The sequence below is a fragment of the Verruconis gallopava genome, assembly GCF_000836295.1.
Source record: "Verruconis gallopava strain CBS 43764 unplaced genomic scaffold supercont1.21, whole genome shotgun sequence".
NCBI lineage: Eukaryota > Fungi > Ascomycota > Dothideomycetes > Venturiales > Sympoventuriaceae > Verruconis > Verruconis gallopava.
Genome location: NW_015622157.1, coordinates 395,461 through 410,313, shown reverse-complemented (window position 1 = coordinate 410,313; position 14,853 = coordinate 395,461). Strand labels below are relative to the sequence as shown.

Sequence of the window (14,853 nt, the reverse complement as noted above, 5' to 3'; positions counted from 1 at the left end):
CCCGAGTGGAATGATCTCAGCGCCATCTCAGATTGTTCCTATTATAGTTAGGATAGTTGGGTTCAAAATCTATCTTATGATCATAACGAATGCGGCAGCAAATACGAACTTCGACCGCTTCACTTAGAAATACTTGCTGCGCGATAGAAACACGAGAACCAAGATCCAAGACCTTCAAAACTAGTTTGCTATGAACCCTACTGACACTAAACCACGCAATCGTGTCCGCCATGCATGTCAATCGTGCAGGATAAGAAAGACCAAGGTAAGGCTAGGCTATCAGATGTTGTATGTTTCATCACTAACGTCCTTTGAATTAGTGTGATGGCCACGAACCTTGCGAAAGATGCAAGACACAAGATCTTATCTGCAGTTTCTCCACTGCTCCCAAATCGAAGATTGTCTATCCTGTTGGGTACGTACTGTCGTCCCTGCGCCGGACTTTCTAGGTACAAATGTGATTCTGACAATGGAATGTTGAAAGTTTGACGACGATGATAATGGAAGAAAACCAAACGTTGAAAGCCGGTTTGAGAGAGGCCTTTCGCAGGCTCGTCGAATGCGAATTTTACAAGAATCAGCAAAACTTTCAGGTGGCAGATGTTAAAAGCATCCACGAGATACTAAAGACTTTGAACGTTCCGCTTCATGCGTCAGACACAGCGGACAATGCATCAATGTCTCCCCCTGATTTGAGTCAAGACCTCAGCGTGCCGTCCGATTCTGGGGACAGCCCGGTGAGGGAAGTGGACACGATGCTCCTAGACATCGGCCATGGGAATGAATCGCCATACGAAGATGATGGCGCATTTGTTGACCATCCGTCGGGTCTCAGTAACTTTTTGAGAGAGCAGGAATATGGAGTTCTAGATAACTCATATTGGGATCTATCCGAGCTTGGTTTTCAAAGCTCACTTCCAGGAATGCAGAAAGCGTCGACGGAGTTTTGCTGGGAATTTTGAAATGGGCTTCCACTACCAAAGCATTGAAGGTAACGAATCATGAGAAACTCCTCTAAACTCTAGGTTAAAGGATATCGAATTTTGTGCAGCATTACGGTAGAGGCGGCGCAAGGTATTCCGTTCCAATGCGACTGGCTTGCGACTTGTTTGAAGTCATTACCTCACGGATATGTTCATTTTCTGCATGTTTTGCCTAGTCTCTCAAATGCAGTCAGCGTTAGAAACCAAGCCTATTGTGAGGTACGACAGAGCAGAACTGCGGGCAGCAACAGGCGATGTTTGGCTGGGCCACCTCTGTCTCCAGGCTGGTAAGCAAACACGGAAAGGGTTGAGACTTGTACAAGTAATAGTGGTCCATATGACCATGTTCGAGCGAGCAGCAATGAAACGAAGATGGAGAGTTTGGCAATGACGTAGATCACGGGCTTCTTTCGCAAGCAATCTGCCTTGCCCTCGTTGTCTGGCTGAACCCACGAGCGATCGTTGTCGGCGAACTCCCGATGGTCGCAGAACTTGGCGACGAGTGGCCGACTTCGGTCGGCGACCTTCAAGCGCACGTGCAAACCGTCGTCGGACCAACCAGAGGCGGTCATTGGGCCACTGGAGCGTTTCAATCTGCACGTGAGGCGACGCTGCATTTCTCATTTCGCAACCTGTACCAGATATTACGATGCACATGCGTGACAGCGATCTGTAGAGAATTCTGAAAGCATCGCACCTCTGCTGCTTCCGGTGGAACTAGTCCGTCGTAAGGCAGGACGCTTCCTTAACCGACGCGCGTTGCCATGCCAATCATTGTCAAGTAATGGCACAGCATCGTGATTGTGCACGCACTGCAGAAGATTACGGACGACGCCTCACGATGAGTTCGAGGCTCTGTCTTCAAACTTGCAAAGGGATCAAGCGCTGGACTTTGCACGTGCTTGTCGATTTTGAGGGAGTTGGCAATGTCCTACTTCGCTAATAACCATGACTATGGATCCTATCCTCTCGTTTCGAGATGACGTTGACGTGTCTCTTTTTGTTGAAGCCTTCTTCGTGCGCCGTGGATGTAAAGACGTTGCACAACCGAAAAGGAATGATGAGGTTCGTTCCGGTCGAACATCGTCTTCCTATTCCAGGTCTGCTTCATAATCTCAATTGTGGATGACTCCAGGCCATTCGTTTGTCCGCCTTGTGACCCGGTGTGCCGATGGAAGCATCACCATTTAAAACGCTTCGCTTCGCGGAAAATAAAGCCAGGCAATATGGTAAGGCAGAGTGTGGCTGGCCGTTGGGTGCAATTGCATCAGAGTCGCCACGATCAAATCAGCAGATAAGTTGGAAGATCTCGATGTAGCATGCATGACAGCTTAGACATCGTCTAGATTCGAAGTGTCTGGAATCGCAAGCATGTTTTTCCACCGCCTTGGAGAGATGAGACGAGGCGTGCGGAGAAACAGAGGGGACCAATCATGGCCATCGAGCAGGTCGCCGAGTGGCAACTGAAAAGAGTTTCGTCTGCCCATCGATGAAGGCTATTTCCGGTCCACGAGAGCCCCCGCACACCAAGCCCGTGCAGTTCTGTTATCACTCATACAATACGATGCAGGCTTGTCAGCGGAAGTCCATGCGGACAGCCGACGGAGAGAGGCGCTGTGAGCCCGGACCCAAGCGCTAAGGCTTGCTCAGGCAGTCGGAGAGAGAAAACAAGGACTATGCCGACCTTTTCGTTCACTCACGATGAAATCCACATGTTGGTAAACGGCCATTCCTAACCTATTCTTTCTATAAAGCCACGATGAGAACCGAAAGGACGAAAACGAAATTGCGCTGGAATTTTCTAACAAGTCAGAAGTCGTAAAACTAGGTCATGTTGATACAATCCAACTTCCAATTTTCATGAACATCTTGCCCAAAAAGATTGTTCGTCTCCATGTCTACATCACTTGCCGAACCAGTATTCCAGCGGAGAACATCCCTGCCACTGCAATCAAACTGGAGAATGATAGAGCACCAAGTCCAGACAGGCCGTGGCCGGAAGTGCAGCCGCCCGCTATCCTCGCACCGAATGACATGATGAACCCTCCAGCAAGGGCCTGCCAAGATGGTATCTGCAAGTCTGGCCCGACTAAGCTGCTGGACGCTACTTGAGTGGAAAATGCCATGCTTCCCCCTATCAGACCCAACGCAAAGATCGTGGACCTCGGTGGCCATGATGGTAGTGCAACATCCTTGTCGCCCAGAGCACGCACTATGTACTGTCCCAGCTCCTCGTACGCAGTGGATACGCCGAGTGGGAAAGTTGTAAGTAGAAGAGATGCAGCCTGGGCCAGACCAATGGAGAGGCCACCAAGTACTGGTAAGTTAGGAGGCACATTTCCTTCAGGACGCGTCAATGCGATAAGACCAACAACGCCAAGCCCTAGGATCGTGTATAGAACCTCTTCGGGAGTCTTCGAGACTTCTGAGATGGTGCGCTTCGATGCCTTTGCTTTTTCGTTGGATGCTCCGGAACCTTTCTTCAACGTCTGCCGCCACTTGACGTAAGCTACTCCTCCCAGTAGAGCTCCCAACGCTGCTGCTCGCCCAGATGGAATACCTTGGGCGAGCTGCACAAGCACAGTACCAGGACATGCACCCGAGAGGCTCATTCCGACCCCGACCATTGCGCCGCCGATCAGGTTGCCGTCATATTCCGAAAAGATACCCAGCGAGCAGCTTGGACGAATGGGTCTTCGAATAATATTAAGTTTTTCCAATACGAACATGACCGCTCTGGAAGTTGTCAGTACGATATCGGAGTGGAGAGCAAGCTGAACACCTACGCGCTTGAACCTAGTGCGGCCGCGAAAACATGCATCATGTGGAAATCTGTAAGTCGAAGCTGGTTGATAATAACTGACGGAAGATGGACGCGCGAGGCCGTCAGTGCCGCCCCAAATACGGCACCCGTGCCTACAGTATACATCGTCTCCGAGATCATGTTGGCTGTTATATGAAAAAGAGGTGCTTTCGCGTCCGGATGTAGTGGTTATAGCGGCCAAGGTGATACCTAACCTTGAGTTTTTGTTAGAACAAGCAAATAATGAGACGCAAACTTTCTGTTCGAATGATTTTCAACTCTCTGCCCGCGGTTTTGACGTCAATGCTTTCCACTTGAGCCTGGGACTACAAGCTACAGAAATGGCCAAACTTAATCGGCGACTTGACTGAGTGGACCCCGAGAGAGCGTGGCTCGGGGGCAGACCCCTGTGTATATCCTTACCATAAATCTCTTAGCGTCTAGAATGCTCTATTCTACCAGGTCTGGACTCTGGAAACCTGTTGTGATCACATATAATCGAAGATGTAGTCAAGAAGGGGTCGCCGCCGAAAGCAGAAATTCGAACATTCCCATCATTGTTTTCCAAACATCCTACGTTAGCCGTGTATTCCAACCCTCCGCGATGGAACCCAAAGTCCATACCATTTTCGAGCCAGTTACTGCTACTTGGCAGTACATCGTCGCAGACCCGGTCAAGAAGGAAGCCGTCCTAATTGACACGGTCCTGGACTATGACAAAGATACGGGCACGATCAGCACGAAGTCTGCCGACAACCTGCTTGAGATTGTGTCGAAACACGACTATTTCGTCTCTCGGATTCTCGAAACGCACGCGCACGCAGATCACTTGACAGCGTCGAGATATCTGCAACATGAATTGACGCAGCGGCAGAACGGCAAGCGACCTCTTGTCTGCATCGGAAAGGGCATAACCGGCGTGCAAGAGACCATGGGGAAGAAATACAACGTTCCCAAAGAAGAGATGCAAGACGCGTTCGACCATCTGTTCTCCGATGGCGAGAAGTTTTCGATCGGCGACATCGAAGCGGAAGTCGTCCATCTGCCCGGCCACACGCCCGACCACATCGGCTACGTGATCGGCTCCAACATCTTCGTCGGAGACTCGATCTTCAACCCGGACGTCGGATCGGCGCGCTGCGACTTCCCAGGCGGCTCGGCCACCGCGCTCTACAACTCTGTGCAGAAACTTATGGGCTTCCCGGACCACTTCAAGATACACGTCGGCCACGATTATCCGCCCAACGACCGGCCCGCCCCGGACACGGATGGTCTGCGAGCCATCCCGTTCACCACGGTCGAGCAGCAAAAGAAGGAGAACAAGCACGTGAAGCACGGAACGGCCATGGAACACTTCGTGAAAATGCGTTCCGAACGAGATAGCACGCTCTCCGAACCGAAACTGCTCCTTCCCTCGATGCATGTCAACATCCGAGGTGGTCGACTGCCTTCAAAGCCAGTGAAAGGTTTCAAGTTGGAGCATGTCCCAAAGAGTGCGGAAATGTTGCGTGCGTCGATGTGAAGAAGTGAAGAACTGATACGTTCTTTTTATTATCCCCTCCTCATTTGATGATACCAACGGCCAAGAACACTCATGAGAATGGTTAGTTGAGGTTTTTCTAAACCTCTTTTTCGCTTATGGAAGCTAGTTTGGATGCTCAATGTCCAGAAAAGCAAATGATGATGACACACTTAATGCGTGGATGGGACGACAGAATTCCTGATGTGTAAGAAAAGCCAGGTCTGATACCTTAATTCAATCGAATCCTTTTCTGTTCATTCGTGAATGTCCAGCCCTGGTCACTGCATCAGCTTTTCAATTGAACTTACATAGGTCAATTAACCATGGCTGAATGCAAGGTTGACAAAGTGCCGTTTGACGGGTTTTAACGTTCAGGAACTGTGATACTAGACGAAGATTTAAAAAGCCAACAGCTGTTCATTAATGTTTTCTCTCTGTGTGTCCTACCAGTTTCACCGCGCCATTGCTATTCAATGACATGAATTTCTATCTAGCTGCTCGGTTAGCATGGATACATCCCATTAGTGAACCCACGCCGGCAGCCTCTGTCCAGCGCAGTATCTCATCGCAAACCATAAACCCTATAGCGGATGGCATTGAGAGAAATGTACCGTTTCTTTGATCAATCATTGACCCGCAACTCACGTCATTCATAGTTTAGTATCATGATTGCCGGCCATCTGCACAAAGTCTTTGAAGTTGAATGGTGGCCTCAAGAGTGGTCATCTCCGTCAAATGAATATATCATAAACCTCCTTCATCATTCGTCGTTAGTCGTAAGAGCACTCAGGCAAAGTAACTCTTCCACAAAACGCCTTCCAAGTCTTCTAGCTGTTCCGGCTCGAACGCCTGCAAGGAGATCAGTTGTCAGTCTGGAGGCAACTCGGGCAAACAACTCACCTTGACATCTATATGCCACGTGTCCTGCCTCGTCTTCTTGAACTCGGCCAATATTTGCTTGACACCTTTACCAACCACCCCTGGATCAGATGCAGCCTTCAAGGCCAACGTTGCCAGAACTTCCGGTAGCCAGCTCGGGGGCGGACTTGTATACGGGAATGCATTGACCAAGGCTCCAAGACCAAGCACGGCAGCATGCCTTGTCAGTGTCAGTCTGTTCTGCTCAGGCGTAGGGGTAGAAACGCGCTGTTCTGTAGCAAGCAAATGATTTCGCTTCTTTGGAAGAGGGTTTTTAATGAGCAGGTCTGTGAACTTCGCCTTGAGCTCCTTGACAACCTTGTCGCGAAGATCGACGGGTGAGCAACGAACCATTCCTGCAAGCGTGGTTGATGCACCTAGTCTAACTTCGAGCTGGCTGTCCGCGAGCATAGAACTCACGCAATCGAAAAGTCGGCGTTGTTGCTCTGGTTCAATCAGGAACAGTCGTCTGAAATAGATGATTTGTATGCAGATTAAAACACGTAGACGTTGGTGCCATGCATCCCCACCGCGACCAATCTTGATTAGAGCATCAATGAACCCGGCATCTTCTCCTGCGCGATGGGGCACATTGGGCATATGTCGGAATACGTGGTAGGCCAGACCTTGAAGCTCAGGATCTTCCTTGACATCCATCATGTGAAGGAGCTGCTCCAAAAGTGGACCTGGGAAGAATTTATTCAAAGTTGTGCATTCATATGAAGAAAGCATCGAGTCAAGCATCAACAGTATGGTTTTGCCAGCTTGTGTGTATGGAGATGGAGTCTGTTGGCCCGGCGTACGTTCAAGGCGCCATTTTTCAAGTCGTTCGAGCGTGTCGTTCAGCGCTTCTGTGAATTGTTGGGTCGGTTGGTATGGTCGTACGCCCAAGGGACCGGCCAACTTTTGTGCTTGAATGAGTGTGCTCACATCATCATACGATTCATGGTACCTTGTTCGATAAATAGCGGCGAGTGTGACACCCATCGCTTCACGAACACTCTTGTAGGGATGATCCAAGTGCTTCATGAAGTCTTCAAGGATGGGGCCGCCAAGCTGGAAGTGCCATCCTGCTTCCAAGATGACCTGATACAACAAATTGATTTTTGAACTCTCTTTGAATGCAGCACTGGTGTTCATATCAAGCCTGAAGCTTGCTAACCAATCAACGAGCGGCCATGCTCGCCTGGGATCCTTCGCTTGTGTGACCATATGCAGGAATGTCTGCCAATAAGAAGAGTTCTCTGGTGTCAAATTGTCCTGGAACAGACCACGTACGATGGGGAAGACATAGGCCCAAACCTCTTTACGCTGCTCCTTGCGCAAATCTGAAGAGCATGCAAGAAGAGCGCCCATAATCTCGGCAGTTGCACGATGTTGGTGCTTATCACTGCCATCGCCGTAAACAGCTTGTGTAAGGTCCTTGATGTCCTCGAAGGTTGCACTAGCTGTGCCGGAAAAGACTAGGTCGAATGCATGTGTCAACATGAGAGCGTTGCCCATGCGGAAGCGATCTGCGGATGAATCTCGCGGTTCCTGCTTCATGTACGCAAAGAATGTCGAGAACCAATGTCGATCCATGATCTTACCGATCTGATTGCGCACTGCTGTCTCAACCTCATCGTAGTCCATCTTCGCAGATTCCGTAAGAAAAGCTGGAAATTTGTCTTTCCATACCAGCCAACCAGGGTAGTCGTAGTCAACATAGTATTTAGCCTCGGCATGAGCAAAGCTTTCAAGGTATGTCTGGGTGAAGTTTTCGTCCTCGTCGTCGACTTCAACATATATCTTGTCAGGCAGCTCCTCTTGCATGAGCAGATACTTTTTGTAGTCATGATGGCAAAGACTTCGCGCGCTGAGGATGCTAAAGAGACCATTCAAAGCTCCGTGCCATAGAATACGCAAGCTAGGATGTGGATCAATTGCTCCACGAACAATCAGGTCAATTAGCTCTGGCGGCGCAACATTGTCGAAGCGCATCCCCAGATTAACCACGATGGCAGCCGTTCGCTGAGCTTGTTTCCAGTGTGAGCCTTTAACGACTTCTATTAGATCATGGCACAGTTCTGCCTTCTTATCCTCGACACGATTTCGCCTTCTCTTGATGAAGTCTCTCCGATTTGCGATTTTCCTTTCAATGACCTCTTCCTCGTCTTCGGAAAGATCAGGAGCAATCGACTCAACTACATCTTCATCTAAAATGACCATCCTGTCAAGCGGCTTGCCCATATCCATGATTTGGTAAAGGGCGTTAGCCACAAGCTTCTGAATGGACTGTTTATCTGCTGTTGTAGCTTCGACGAATGTTTTGATCAGTCGAGGCGTGTATCTCCAATCTCGCGCAATCGTCTTCGCCAAGCTGCCAAATAACAAGGAGAACATACATCCTTTGATTATGGGGAAGTCATTCTTCTTGACAGACTCTTCTAACTTTTGGAGAAGAGGAGGAATAACGAGTGGTCTTGCACCAATCACACATTTCACGGCAGATTCGATCGCCCCTTGAGCAGTCCTGCGGATCTCCGTGTAAATTGACACACTTGACTCGGCAAGATCGAGAAGCATTCGGACTTGCAGATCATCTTTCTCCCGTGGGACCGCGTTATGCCTCAGTCTCTGCAAGTGATAGACGTTCGCACGTCGAACAAGCAATGGACGAGGATACTCTTTTCGCAGTCCACTAAATTTGTACGGTTGTATATCAGCCGCTAGTAGACGTGTGACGCGGTCGAGTACGTGGGCCGATCTCTCAATGCCTACGTCTACGAACCAGGCACGATAGGCATTATACAGAGCGTTGAAGCACTGCACGTCATCTTGTTGGTGTTTGACCAAGAAGTCGTGGACGTCGTGTAGAACTCGGCCGGCGATATTGCGCAAGGTATGGACGTCTTCATATTCGGCACTACCCTTCTTAAGAGGATATCCGGTCGGGTATGAAAATACCAATCGTCCGTCTTCATCGTCCGCATCCCCCAACGAAAGCTCCTGATCTTCATCATCATCGATCGACACACCATCCATCCTGTCAACAATGTCACTGGGGTCGTCGTCATCGTCGTCGCTGTCATCACTTTCTTTGAAACGGGGGTCAAAGAGAACTGAGACGCCAGAAATGATCAGTCGAAGCAAAGTAAGGTTTCTTGACACTTCATCCGACCAGTCTCTACCTGTACCATCCCGTTTGACGGGCGGATTATCGGATATCAACCCTCGTAAACTTTCAAAGGCATTCTCACCCTGTTTCTTAAACAATTCAATGGCGAAGGCGACCTCCTCAGCACTTGGTGTATGCCATCGGATAGTGATCTTCTGCGGATCAGTGTAACGGCCCCAATCGGCTGCAGTCAACCCCCTAGCCAGGTCTCGTGGCTCATAAATCGAGAAATCAAGGGTATAAGTCAACGTGAGATTTAGCAGAAGATGGTGGATGAAGTTCGAAACATGCACGGTTGGCACACCTCGGCAATTCTGCTGCATAAATTCTGCAATGTCAAAGAGTTCGTCCCTGAACTCGAGCACCGCGTCGCCGACATGAACAATGCACATGCTGAGTAGGCTGATGTTCCACACCAGCGCGCGATCTTTTGGAACGACTTCTGAGCCAGTAGTCCTCGAAGAACCTGCTCCATTGAACTCGATCTCTGTCCTGATGCATTGCACGAGATCGGGTATGAGTCGTCTGAGTGCCTTCTGAGGATTAATCTTCACCAGCGCGTTGCAGATGAATGCCATGGCATCTCTAGCTTGATGTATGACATGAGTTGTGACAAAATGTGAGATTTTGTTGAGCGCCAGATCGTACAGTTCAGGCGAAAGCGAGGCTAACAAAGGTGTGAAAGTCGCCGGTAGGGTGTTTACGACGTTCTCTTCAGGTGATCCGCTACGCACACGAGATGCATCTGGTAAGTTTTCCAGTAGTGTGAAGACGCGTCCCAAAAACGACGTCACAAACTCTGCAAGTTCGGTTGTCGAAGAGCGCAGAATCGCTTGTTCGTCCTCGTCGCTCAGTTCTTCGCTATATTTGAGTTCGATGTTTGCGCCTTCGCGATCTAATCGATCGACTTGCTCCGTGATCCACCTCAAGGCTACACCCGTGTCCTCAACAGCCTCGCTCGGCGTATGTGAACCACTCATAGCACTACCACGAGATATCATGTCATAATCTTCCTCTTCTGATCTCGGATCATCGCGAGACTTTTCTTTGGTCAAGTCGTGGAAAGGTATATTGTATGCCACGGCTTGAATGAAGGACAGAGTGTAAAAGGTCTTATCAAGATCATTTGCATCGATGCCAGGGAGGGCAAGTCCAAGTAAGGTGGTAATGTGACACCGGTAGCCCTTTGTTCGAGCCATAATCTTAGCCAACATCTGCAAACAACGAATCGAGGAAATCGTTCGGTGAACCTCGACCAGTCCTTGCATAGATGGGTATATACGCTGAAGCGCTCCTGGGAGAATCAAATCTGGTTCAAGATAAGCCAAACTTTGCAGCGTGGACAATGAAAAGTTCATAGCTGTGCCGCTCTTCGCGTAGATGCCCATAAATATGACCTCACGCAGACATAGCACGAAGCGTCGCTTGACAGCATCATTGAGCTTGCGGTCCTCCGGCACTTCCATTTCACCGCTGCGCTCGCGGTTCCACCGCATGACAAAGAAGTCAGCCAGATAATAGACGAGCTGTGAGAGGGTTCTAGTCCAATTGCCCGAGTTCGATGGATGGAAGAAAGTCTCCACCGCCTGAATTAGCCCTTCTAGATTCGACAACACTGAGTCTTTCTTTGTCAGGCAAGCTGGAGACAAGGACATGACAATCCAACGTGCAATGTGATGTGCAATTGGGTGTTTCCGCTGATCTCGGTCCAAAATCACAGCGAGCCCAGTGTATGCGTCCACCGACTGCGAGTACGCCGCTGTCGATTGCCCCACGGGGATTTCCAATACCCGTAAGATTGCCGTGAATATAGTCGCTGACTGCTCTTTTGTGAAAATGCCATATGCCGACCAAGGGACGTGCTTGCTGGAGAGAGTATCTCGTGCCAGTCTTGACAAAATATCAATGAACTGTACATCAAACTGCCTCGACCTATTCATCAAAGACCATAGGTGGAAGAGTGTCGGCAGATAGTATTGCGGTTGTAGCTCGGGCCGACCTTCGGGTGCCGGTGATGTGGGTAGCAGAAGGTTGAGGAGACCAACCACAACAAAGGAGTTCTCTGTGAAGGAATTGGAAAAGTAAGGTAGAAACTCTTCAAACATCGCCGGGATCTCTTGAGGATCGAAATAAAGCTGTGCGAACGTGCATAGCTTCGTGAGCGTTCTCGCATTTCGTTTGGTGGCATTTGCCATGGACGCAATCGTCTCGCTAGGCAAGACGAAGGACTTGAGCTCCTTGTACAAAGGCTTCCAGTCCAGCGTCAAATCTCTGCCCGGTCGTAGATAATGCTTACGCCTGTACGGATGTTAGCCTTCTTTCAAAAACCGGAAACTCCAATCAATCCTGAGGCTTACTTGGTCAACACCATGAACATGCTTGCGAACCGTTCCGCAATGACATAGTCCAGGCCTGGAGCAAGTGCGAGCTCATAGTACAGCTTCACAAGCTTGATTCTGGTCTCCCTCGGAAGATCGAATTTCAGACTAAGCCAACCACGAATCTCCCTCGTCCAATGTACGGCACCAGGAGAGAAGTCGCCTGCCGCGATGGCAATATAGAGATTCTTAATGCACTCTTCGAGATTGCGCTCCCGCTCTTGCTGGTCCTCGATTTCGTACGGCAGATAGCGGAAGTATGGAAACGTACGAGGTCGCGTGCGAGCAAGCTTTGCTGAGTTGTAGTTGAGTTGCTTAAGATCATCTTGCCAGCCGCCACCGGGGGTAGAGACGCGCGACAAGTCAGCGCTGGGTCGTTCGGTGTACTCGCTGACAAGTTCAGCTATTCGTTCGTTCGCCGCCATGGTGAACAGTGGGGTGAAGACGGCGGGGTGTCGCAAAGGAGGGTCGTTTCGGGGCAGACGTAGAAATCGGTGCCGCTGTCAATCCCCAGGAACGTAGTGACTGAACAGCGGTCACACATCGAACGAGGTGGTTTCTAGGTTCTGTGGTGACTCTTGGGCGTGGTGAGGGCGGTGTGTGACGATTACGGCTGTGGAGTATCGGGTCTTGTGAGCAACGCTCGCTTTCAGTTTTACGTGAGGGAGCCCTGTGGCTGTCTTTGTCGGCAAGACGCTTGTGAGTGGAACAATGACTTATCCAGGGAATTCGACCGTACAGCCAACGGGAATTCCTCGAATGACGAGGAGGCAGAACTGGAGCTCCACGACAACGAATGCTGCAGCCGCAGGAGAAGCTCTGGTAGTTCTGTGGCTGGGGGTGAATGAAGCTGCGCTTTGGGTAGATGCGCGCGTTACGGCACGGCGGACTACGCTGACACAAGATCCCACAACAGCGGCCAAAATATCAGCAGATGCGAAAAGCACATCAAGTCGTCTAGATGTCGTGCGCTCTTGCTGCTGTACGTGTTGGCCCTGTCACTGCGAGGCTTTATAAGCGAGGCTTTGGCAAGCGTTCAGGCTACAAGATGGGCGTCATCAGCCTCGTCCGATTTTCGGGCCAGCACGCCTGCCGTTGCTCTCTGCTCTGCTCTGCGTTGGTCGCGCGACACGACACCGCCTGCCGCCTGGTGAATTGAGCTCCTCGCTCGGACTGAGTTGCAGATATCTGTGTAAGTAAACAGTCTGCCAGATCCGATTAGGCCCTGGCTTTCAAAACCGGTTGCCGTTTCGCGCTGCTTGATACGATCAGAGGCCACTAGTCGCGCTTCACACTGCTGCTGCTGCTTCACCTTTTTGTGCTTTCGTTAATCACTTTTCAGAATGCCAGCGCGACGTGAAATTGTCTAGCTTTGGTAGCTGCAGACAGGTTCGAGATAAGTGATTTCGTGCTGTTCTGCTGGCCCAAAGTCCACGCGTTCGTACTCGTTCGCCGGCCAAGATCGCGCAACGCGACGCAAAGATGTACAAACGGACACTAATTTGAGATGCAGCAGGACAGAATGCCTTCTTACTATGACATTGACGCGATCCTTACAGACGCACAGGTAGGGGTACACCCGTTGGATATGCACATCTCCACTAAAGGATCACAGAAAGTGCCATGTACTTTTGACATGACTATTCCGAAGCTTGGGTATCTCGATGGAAACGCAGGTGGCGATGTATGCGTGTATCCCATGGCAATCTGCCGTCACAGGAGTTCGCTAACCCTAAGCCATCCAAGATCAAGGAGGGCACAAAGCTAGAACTGCCGCTCTGGCTTGCAGAAATGCTCGCCGTTTCGCAAGCACAGTCTGGAGCGTCCACATTGACCCTCGACATGCCCAGAGCCTTGTCGCCGCGTGTGGTAAATGCGTTGAAGGCTGATCCTAAAGTCATAGACCTTCGGTCGCAAGCACCGCATTTCTATGCACTAGGCGCGCGTATGCTCGAGCTTTTCGAAGAGGACGAGCTGGGCGAAGTTCTGGATGACGTACGTAGCCAACAACATAAGTGTTCGGAACCATAACTGACGACTCGTCAGACATACAAGAAGCGAGCCAAGGAAATTGATGACCAGGCACGAAATCAACGAGGCGTGCTGGGCGAAGGCGGCGAATTTTTGAGAGGACTTGATGAAGAGGAGCGCAAGTGTAAGTGTGGCGTTTGGAGGCTGTTTCCTGAGTAGGTTCTGACGCGCTCTTCTAGTATTTAAGGCGGCTCATGAAAGCACGAAGGCTGTCAAAGCGTGGATGACTGATTTGAAAAAATCATGATCTAGTGGAGCTATTCAGCAAATGCGATGTGCTTTGCAATACTCCGTGCGCGATTAATCGAATCGTCATTCGGCCTTGTGGAAATTCTGGCCTACAAACACATGGATTTCTCACCGCGCATGGCGGACGAAGCGAAAAGTCTCCACATGCTGATCGCAAGCACCTAGCAGTCTCCAACAAACTTCCGCTCGAAGAGACTTGATCGTGAATCTCTTTGAGTTTGGACTCCAGTGGTTTGGCGCCGTTTAGGCCGATGACTTACATCACATTGAGTCCGAGGCGTCTAGCCTCTCTCCATTTTTGCAGTCAAGTTCTCTTGGGTACGACCTGTATTCTGGACTGTCAGAAGGCGGCATGAGGAGCCACATCTTCCCAAATTAGCATTGTTCGATAAGACGAATCGAACGCGTGAAGGTGGAGTTTGAGAGAAAGCTCATCATGCACGAAGGCACGCAACGCCGCTTACTGCCCCTTCCTGTTTCTTCGCGAAGGCCACGATTAGCTACTGAATGTTCGACGTCACCCCATCGATCTGCGTCACATTCTTCTTGGACAGCTACTTGGTTAATGTCAAAACCTGAGATAGAGAGTATGAACAACATAGTTTGCTGTGGACAATCACAAAACAAATTATTGGTTTCTGAGTTTTTATATACTTTGGCTTAGAATCCCTACGTTTCCACCTCATGTGCAACCTGTTCTCCCCCAGGTACCGGTCATGACTCCGGGCAGAGGAGAAGCTCTTGGACTACTTACAAGCTTTGAATAGTTCTCAAGCAATGAGCCACGTGATTCTTACCTTAGCATAAGTTAA

At 50.0% G+C, this 14,853-nt stretch overlaps 5 protein-coding genes across 7 annotated transcripts; 3 read left to right on the top strand and 2 right to left on the bottom strand.

Moving 5' to 3' along the window:
* The first annotated feature begins 122 nt into the window (after window positions 1-122).
* On the top strand, window positions 123-1,099 carry PV09_06301 (uncharacterized protein). The gene is made up of 3 exons (XM_016359922.1): window positions 123-265; window positions 321-415; window positions 485-1,099. Exons 1-3 carry the CDS (start codon window positions 191-193, stop codon window positions 960-962), a joined length of 648 nt encoding a protein of 215 aa, XP_016212370.1. The 5' UTR covers window positions 123-190; the 3' UTR covers window positions 963-1,099.
* Window positions 1,100-2,779: 1,680 nt separating this feature from the next.
* Window positions 2,780-4,716, bottom strand: PV09_06300 (uncharacterized protein). Its single transcript, XM_016359921.1, has 2 exons — window positions 3,770-4,716; window positions 2,780-3,719 (listed from the first exon to the last, which is right to left on the bottom strand). Exons 1-2 carry the CDS (start codon window positions 3,925-3,927, stop codon window positions 2,882-2,884), a joined length of 996 nt encoding a protein of 331 aa, XP_016212369.1. The 5' UTR covers window positions 3,928-4,716; the 3' UTR covers window positions 2,780-2,881.
* Window positions 4,391-5,308, top strand: PV09_06299 (uncharacterized protein; the record flags this gene model as incomplete). Its single annotated transcript, XM_016359920.1, has 1 exon — window positions 4,391-5,308. The coding sequence occupies one exon, from the start codon at window positions 4,391-4,393 to the stop codon at window positions 5,306-5,308; it is 918 nt and encodes a 305-aa protein (XP_016212368.1).
* A 276-nt stretch (window positions 5,309-5,584) lies between these two features.
* On the bottom strand, window positions 5,585-12,761 carry PV09_06298 (uncharacterized protein). The gene is made up of 3 exons (XM_016359919.1): window positions 11,741-12,761; window positions 6,209-11,681; window positions 5,585-6,157 (listed from the first exon to the last, which is right to left on the bottom strand). The coding sequence occupies exons 1-3, from the start codon at window positions 12,184-12,186 to the stop codon at window positions 6,095-6,097; spliced, it is 5,982 nt and encodes a 1,993-aa protein (XP_016212367.1). The 5' UTR covers window positions 12,187-12,761; the 3' UTR covers window positions 5,585-6,094.
* Window positions 12,762-12,845: 84 nt separating this feature from the next.
* Window positions 12,846-14,791, top strand: PV09_06297. 3 transcript variants are annotated; one of them, XM_016359917.1, is made up of 7 exons: window positions 12,846-12,953; window positions 13,104-13,198; window positions 13,275-13,328; window positions 13,377-13,445; window positions 13,508-13,756; window positions 13,808-13,916; window positions 13,972-14,791. In XM_016359917.1, the coding sequence occupies exons 3-7, from the start codon at window positions 13,284-13,286 to the stop codon at window positions 14,037-14,039; spliced, it is 540 nt and encodes a 179-aa protein (XP_016212365.1). In that variant the 5' UTR covers window positions 12,846-12,953; window positions 13,104-13,198; window positions 13,275-13,283; the 3' UTR covers window positions 14,040-14,791. The 3 variants fall into 3 exon arrangements, with proteins under 3 accessions (XP_016212365.1, XP_016212366.1, XP_016212364.1); XM_016359918.1 differs by lacking the exon at window positions 13,104-13,198; XM_016359916.1 differs by having other exon boundaries at window positions 13,104-13,328.
* The last annotated feature ends 62 nt before the right edge of the window (window positions 14,792-14,853 follow it).

Bases quoted from the DNA above. Each gene is read 5' to 3' on its own strand.
- PV09_06301 (XM_016359922.1), top strand. From the start codon at position 191: ATGAACCCTACTGACACTAAACCACGCAATCGTGTCCGCCATGCATGT. The intron at 266-320 runs GTAAGGCTAGGC...CCTTTGAATTAG, and splicing joins GCAGGATAAGAAAGACCAAG to TGTGATGGCCACGAACCTTG. The intron at 416-484 runs GTACGTACTGTC...GAATGTTGAAAG, and splicing joins AAGATTGTCTATCCTGTTGG to TTTGACGACGATGATAATGG.
- PV09_06300 (XM_016359921.1), bottom strand. From the start codon at position 3,927: ATGATCTCGGAGACGATGTATACTGTAGGCACGGGTGCCGTATTTGGG. The intron at 3,720-3,769 runs GTAGGTGTTCAG...GACAACTTCCAG, and splicing joins GCCGCACTAGGTTCAAGCGC to AGCGGTCATGTTCGTATTGG.
- PV09_06298 (XM_016359919.1), bottom strand. From the start codon at position 12,186: ATGGCGGCGAACGAACGAATAGCTGAACTTGTCAGCGAGTACACCGAA. The intron at 11,682-11,740 runs GTAAGCCTCAGG...ACATCCGTACAG, and splicing joins ATGTTCATGGTGTTGACCAA to GCGTAAGCATTATCTACGAC. The intron at 6,158-6,208 runs GTGAGTTGTTTG...ATCTCCTTGCAG, and splicing joins CGTGGCATATAGATGTCAAG to GCGTTCGAGCCGGAACAGCT.
- PV09_06297 (XM_016359916.1), top strand. From the start codon at position 13,269: ATGCAGCAGGACAGAATGCCTTCTTACTATGACATTGACGCGATCCTT. The intron at 13,329-13,376 runs GTAGGGGTACAC...AAAGGATCACAG, and splicing joins CGATCCTTACAGACGCACAG to AAAGTGCCATGTACTTTTGA. The intron at 13,757-13,807 runs GTACGTAGCCAA...ACGACTCGTCAG, and splicing joins TGGGCGAAGTTCTGGATGAC to ACATACAAGAAGCGAGCCAA.